Source organism: Brachyhypopomus gauderio, chromosome 1 (genome assembly GCF_052324685.1).
Source record: "Brachyhypopomus gauderio isolate BG-103 chromosome 1, BGAUD_0.2, whole genome shotgun sequence".
Classification (NCBI taxonomy): domain Eukaryota; kingdom Metazoa; phylum Chordata; class Actinopteri; order Gymnotiformes; family Hypopomidae; genus Brachyhypopomus; species Brachyhypopomus gauderio.
The window spans coordinates 37,823,702-37,831,035 of record NC_135211.1 but is presented as its reverse complement, the minus strand read 5'-3'; the positions used below and the strand labels follow the sequence as shown (position 1 = coordinate 37,831,035).

Genomic DNA, 7,334 nt, shown 5'->3' with positions numbered 1-7,334 from the left:
AAATAAATCAGTAAAAAGCAAAGAAATCAGAAGACGGTGGTCAACGTGCTGAACAAATGGAATATAGGTTACATGATGTTACATGAACCGCTCTATAAAATAATCTACAAGAATCTATAAAATAATCTACAATATCTATAAAATAATCTACAAGAATCGATCAAATAATCTATAAGAATCTAGAATGCAAACGTCTTGTTTGACCACTTTAACATATTAGAGCAAATGTTCAAAAAACTGGCTTTTACTACAAGATTATTATAACCTGGTTCTGCACAGACAGGAGTTTTGCATTGTGAATACGTTACCCATGTTGAAATTTGTTCATGTGATACATGCTGAAATAAATAAGTTCATGGTTTGTAAATAGTATTTGTTAAAAAAAAAAAACATTAAACAGCAATGTGGTTGATATTTATTTTTGTGTGAAAAAAAGACGTACAACAGTTTGGGTATTTTATTGTATACCTTTTGTAAAGGAAGCATTTAGATCCTAGGTGAATGGACAGAAAATGAGGTGGGGGATACGTGTCGGGGAGAGAGAGAGAGAGAGAGAGAGAGAGAGAGAGAGAGAGAGAGAGGGATGAGTGAAGTTGGTTACTTATTCGCAGTTTCAGATTCGTTTGGTTACTTATTCGCAGCTACTTATTCGGCGGCTGAAGTTGGTTCCTTATTCAAAAGGGGTATGTTCACGATGCGTTTGCTGCGCACTTTGTTTAAAAGAGATAGGTTAAACAAACGAGCGTAGCAGCAAACATTTAAGAGGTTATTACTTCCCATACTGATTTTGTGAATGTAGAAAAATATATATATATAATGAAAGCATTCCTTATTTAAAATGGTTTCTATTTCAAGTCGTTCCAATTGTATGCAATTTGTACATGATGATTGAATTCGTCAGCATTTCTACCGTAAGGAAACATATTCTTAGATTTGAAAACTAAAAACACAGAAATGCTGATCTAGAACACAAATAAATCGGAAGAAGAAATACCCGCACACAACATGGTATTTTGAGCAGTGGGCATATAGGTGAACGAATTTAAAGGGGCAGTTTCAGAGTCTTATTAAAAGCCTTTTTGATGGTGGGCCAGATAAATAACAAATGCATCATGAAGAACAGGTCACTGCCTAAGAGAGGAACCTGATTTTAGCCTGACCCAACATCATTTGATACCTTAAATCTATCTGGAAACACAGCATATTGAGTAGTTAATGAGTTTAACGTATTTGCTTTTATATAGAAAGTCAAACAAATAGACCTGTACTCCTGCACACGACTTCAGTGTCCAGTCATTAAATGAATAAAAACACAGGATGCTGGTTGTTTTTGTCATGCACCACGTGTGTGTGAAACACATTCGCCTACACATTATCTCCGGGAGAAGCACTCCTGCGTACTTCCTGTACCAAATCCAGCAAACGGGTCTTTAACACAATACAGGGTGAGTGCATCCCACATCACAGTTCACGATATTGGAACTGCAGGTATGTCTGAGACAGGTAACCTAGGGACAAGGAGTATATCACATTTGATGGTGAGATGTAAGAGACATACTCTCTTCCGCAGACATACTCTTTAGGTGACATACTCTCTTTAGGTGACGTACTCTCTTCCGCAGACATACTCTTTAGGTGACATACTCTCTTCCGGTGACATACTCTTTAGGTGACCTACTCTCTTCCGCAGACATACTCTCAGACATACTCTCTTCCCCAGACATACTCTCAGACATATGACCCCTAACAAATAAGGATATGAGTTTGAGTGACAGTGTAGTGTGCACCTTACGTGCACCATGGACCGTTTAGCCTAGCTGGGCAAACAGTGTGAAATACTTTAACGTTTATTTGACGTCTGCATTAAATAAGTGAATAAAAACACAGGATGCTGGTTGTTTTTGTTATGCACCACGTGTGTGTGAAACACATTCGCCTACACATTATCTCCGGGAGAAACACTCCTGCGTACTTCCTGTACCAAATCCAGCAAACGGGTCTGTAACACAATACAGGGTGAGTGCATCCCACATCACAGGTCACGATATTGGAACTGCAGGTATGTCTGAGACAGGTAACAACGAGGGACAAGGAGTATATCACATTTGATGGTGAGATGTAAGAGACATACTCTCTTCCGCAGACATACTCTTTAGGTGACATACTCTCTTTAGGTGACGTACTCTCTTTAGGTGACGTACTCTCTTCCGCAGACATACTCTCAGACATACTCTCTTCCCCAGACATACTCTCAGACATATTCTCTTCCGCAGACATACTCTTTAGGTGACATACTCTCTTCCACAGACATACTCTTTTCCGCAGACATACTCTTTAGGTGACGTACTCTCTTCTGCAGGCATACTCTCTTTAAGTGACGTACTCTCTTCCGCAGACATACTCTCAGACGTACTCTCTTCCGCAGACATACTTTCAGACATATTCTCTTCCGCAGGCATACTCTCTTCCGGTGACATACTCTCTTTAGGTGACGTACTCTCTTTAGGTGACGTACTCTCTTCCGCAGACATACTCTCTTCCACAGACATACTCTCTTCCACAGACATACTCTCTTCCGCAGACATACTCTCTTCCGCAGACATACTCTCTTCCAGTGACATACTCTCTTCCGCAGACATACTCTCTTCTGCAGACATACTCTCTTCTGCAGGCATACTCTCTTCCGGTGACATACTCTCTTTAGGTGACGTACTCTCTTCCGCAGGCATACTCTCTTCCGCAGGCATACTCTCTTCTGCAGGCATACTCTCTTCTGGTGACATACTCTCTTCTGCAGACATACTCTCTTCCGCAGACATACTCTCTTTAGGTGACATACTGTCCTTAGGTGACATACTCTCTTCTTGTGACATACTCTCTTTAGGTCATAAAGAGGTAGCGATAGCGAACTGAGGTTTACAAAATGTCTTCAAAAACTGGAATTAATCAAATCTAAATAAAATGATCTTAACCATATTATGTGTTTCCTTATTTGTATATTATGTGTATATTATTTAAATTTTATGTTGTTTCCTGGTGTTCTGTGACTCATTTCTATAATGTCAATGGCTGTTTTAGCTAGGGTAAGGGCTTGGGGTTAGGTTTAGGACTAGGACTAGAGATAGGGCTTGGGTTTATGGTTAGGGCTTGGTTTTAACTTTAGGGTTAGGGCTAAGGCTGGGGCTTGGGTTTAGGGCTAAGGATAGGGCAGCTGAAGCTTAGCAGCACAAGAATACTTAAAAAAAAACCTAACTTTACTTTTTCATTGCAATTAAAAACACATGATACAATTAGTGTATTATACTAATGTGTATTATACTATACTAGTATAATTATACTGTGAAAAACCAGTACTGCACAGTGGGGTTAAGGTTCAGCTCTTTGGCTTTTATGGAGTTCATGTACACTCTACAAATGTAACGTTAGGGTTATATTTACCTTTTGTTATTTTCACAAGGGGAACGGTCTCTCTGTGACCGGCATGAGATTCGCACATGGATGCTCATTGTGTCCCTGGTGTGTAGAGGAGACTCCCGAGGTGCCACTGTCAGACTCGCTGAAGTATTCTGAAGTATCTGAACTCTGTTCTCTGACGTAGCTCCTCAGGGGGCTGTTCCTCCCCGTTGAGATCTTGGCCAGTGAGATCTGGAGTTCATCTTCCTGGTTCCACTGCAGTCGACCATTGTTAGCTGCCACATCTTCTAAAATGATACTACAAAGGTTTGGTTCTGTTAAAAAGGTCAGGCCATCTTTGCAGAGACAGCAGAGCTCTGAGCCAGAGCTCTACAGAGAGAAAGTTTGGCAAATGGGCAATGCTAGAAAATGTAATTTAGTCAATTTAACTACATTGTTTAAGCATTCAAAATTGTTTTTTATGCTTGAAATATAGGCCCAGTTTGACTGCAAGTTATACAACTGATGATGCAACCTTTTTATTTGCAGTCATTAAAAAAACTAGTATAATAATAGTATATAATAAAAATAATATTATTATTTTTATATAATATAATTGTTAATTTGAGTACTTTTGATATAAATATTTTCCCATTTAAGTGTACTTATGTATGATGCATTTGAGTTTTGCCTTACAGCAGGCCTCTGAAATTGCCCCTCTGAACCATTTCATGAAATAAAAATGATAAATCATAAAATGATGTCGGGCCAGGCTAAAATCAGGGTTCTCTTACAGATAGTAACCGTTTACGTATTATGCATGTGTTGCTTGTCTGGCCCGACGCCTTATAGGCATACAGCAGGCCTCTGAACTTGCCCCTCTGAATCATTTCAGTGCGCTTAATGTTTTAAGAACTAGGGTTAGGGTTAGAGTAGAGCTCGTGTCCTCACATCTAGAACAGGACTGTTGTATTGGTAACATATATTTAATGAACAAAGTAAAAATATGAATTGAGCATTAAAACAAGCTTGTAATGTGGACATTTAAAACACACCACAATATCGGCAAGGTAATTTAAAGTGAGCGGGAGGAAGAGGTAATATTCATTTAGTTAATTGACACTGCACTGCACTTCCGGTTCAAACACGCATTCATTTTAAAATCCTTTTAATAGTTTTTAAATCTCTTCATGGTCTAGCCCCCAAATACCTGTCCGAACTATTGCAACCCCATAATCCTGCCCGTTCTTTAAGGTCAACAGATCAGAGCCTCCTAACGGTTCCCAGGACGGTGAGGCAATGACGAGGTGATCGCTCCTTTTCGGTTGTGGAACCAAAACTGTGGAATGATCTCCCCTGTGACATCAGGCAGATAGAGTCCTTCCCTGTTTTTAAGTCTCGCTTAAAATGCCATCTTTTCTCACTGGCTTTTAATTCAGTTAATTAAGCTTATTGTGTTATTCTTTTTAGTGTCTTTTATTGCCTTGTTTTCGCACTACTGTTTGTAGATGTTGTGCATGTGTGCAGCACTTTGGTCGACACTTGCTGTTGTTTTAAAGTGCTATATAAATAAAATTGAATTGAATTGAATTGAGATCTCACTGTTCAATTCTTGTTTTTCCTGTTAAAGGCAATGGCTTCTTTTCTTTTGAGGGTTGGTTCACTTTTGTTAGAATAAAAGGAGACAGTTTAGAGTATTTAGTAAGAGTTTAAATTCACTGTCAGAAGAAACAGTACTAACAGGTGTTAATGATGAAACAGTACTAACAGGTGTTAATGATGAAGCAGTACTAACAGGTGTTAGTGATGAAGCAGTACTAACAGGTGTTAGTGATGAAGCAGTACTAACAGGTGTTGCTGGGGTCAGTTGTAGATAAACTAATTTAAGGGCAGAATAGTTTTAGAGAAGAACAGAACAGAATCTTTTACTCAGCTATAATGAAACGTTCCATGACATCATCTCTTCAGAGTACAGAGAAGGAATATGTTGTCTTAACATGATTAATGACATTGACTTTTTTCATTTAGTCAGTTGTATTCTATTGATTATCTGCATGACAGTGGAATTAAACTCCAGAGGTGTTGTTGGTGCTTGCACAATCTCAAACTACCACTAGAGGGCGGTACAACGCTGTGAAGGTGCATGCACAATCTCAAACTACCAGTAGAGGGCGGTACAACGCTCTGAAGCTATAGACATGTTGCACACACCGCTGCTCATTTTGAGAATAAAATATAATTTCCCATTTTCAACACAAGAGTGCTTTTTATTAAAAAAAAAAGGCAACTTACTGTTTTTTATATAACAAATTAGAAAAATGTACAATCAATAAAACATTTAAATAAATATCACTTCACATAAATAAATATTAAACAATAAATAGAAATTTGTAATCAGAAATTCTGTTTGTAAACTGCTATTTGTAAAATTCTGCCCATAAACTCCAGAGCTGATGAGAGTTTGTCTGTCATTCCTGTTAGACAGACATCAGCTGTCTCAGCATTAAAGGTCGAGGAGCACATCGTAGGACACGCCGCAGGACACGCCGCAGGACACGCCGCTCAGGTTAGGGTTAGGCACGTTTAGGGAGCTTTACTGCAGAAGACACACAGCACAAAGATTTACAATTATAAGAATCCAAACATTTAAAATGTGTCATGCAATACCTGAAAACTGATCATAACTTAAATAACAAAAATCGTATTCAATATTATGAAATAACAAAGGTTGTTTTGAATGAAATTAGATAGGAATCTGTCTGTTTTGATCAATACTGTCCAGATATGTCAGTATCTCAGTGTCAGTATTGTCCAGAGCATTAGTAATGCTCACTGTAATGTCTCTGTCTCTGTGTGCATGTGTGTGTGTGTGTGTATGTGTGTGTGTGTGTGTGTGTGTGTGTGTGTGTGTGTGTGTGTGTGCCTATCACTTACTTTGCCATCATCTTCTCGATTATCTTCATTACCCATGGTGCTGTGATGTCCAGACAGATCTCTTGTTTGCTGTTCTTTAATGTGGCTCTGGTACAACGCAGGAGCAAAAATGTATTATAATCATTATTAAACACAGAGAATATTAGATATTACATTTAACACAAAGATGCTGCCGTTCATAGCAAACATGTATTTAACCAAACATGTGAAAAATAACTGAAAGCTAGCCCAGGCCTAACCCTAACCCAGCCCTAACTAACCCTAACCCTAGCCCAGCCCTAAATAACCCTAACCCTAACACAGCCCTAACTAATAACTAACCCAGCCCTAACTAACGCTAACCCAGCCCTAACTGACCCTAAGCAGATATGCTACTTTGTAAAGGTGTTTTGTTTTGCTGGTGAAGGCAGACGGGGTCTTACATGATCTCAGTATCTCTGCAGTGTGGGTTGGGGGGGAAGAGCTCAATGCTCTCGATCAGTTTGCCGATGCGACGGCTTTCTGTCCCACTGCAGCGACAGCGTGGTTCCACACCCAGTCCACGGAGACTCATCCCTGCAACACAGCCAAGATTTAGTCCTGCATGGTTCAACTGTAATCTTGTTCCTGAAGACCTACAACACAGTGAAACTCTACACCTGCTCCTAGAGACCAACCGCCCTGCAGAGTTTAGCTCTAACCCTTCTGCAAAACTGCAAAGGTTGCATCTAACCCTGCCAGCCTATATCTGACGTGGGTATCACAGTAGTGATTTGCTATTCATAATGTACCTGCAGTAGCGATCACTGTGATATCATGCCAGTCAATAGTAAAGTACAGGTTTAATGTTAAACTTACCTTCACTAAGGGTGAAGAAGGCCAGAAACACAGCCAGAAACATGATCCTGCAGTTCATCTTGAAGTCTGAATGAGGCTTGTTTCAGTAATAAAGCCACTGAACAGTGAGAGAGTTTGTGTGCTTCCTGCTGTGATTGTGCTGAGCAGAAGTGACAAAGGCTCTTTTAAAG

General features: G+C 39.5%; 1 protein-coding gene across 1 annotated transcript; it reads right to left on the bottom strand.

The window, feature by feature from the left end:
* Positions 1-5,664: 5,664 nt before the first annotated feature.
* Positions 5,665-7,334, bottom strand: cxcl8a (chemokine (C-X-C motif) ligand 8a). The gene is made up of 4 exons (XM_077013074.1): positions 7,165-7,334; positions 6,750-6,882; positions 6,328-6,414; positions 5,665-5,989 (listed from the first exon to the last, which is right to left on the bottom strand). Exons 1-4 carry the CDS (start codon positions 7,220-7,222, stop codon positions 5,977-5,979), a joined length of 291 nt encoding a protein of 96 aa, XP_076869189.1. The 5' UTR covers positions 7,223-7,334; the 3' UTR covers positions 5,665-5,976.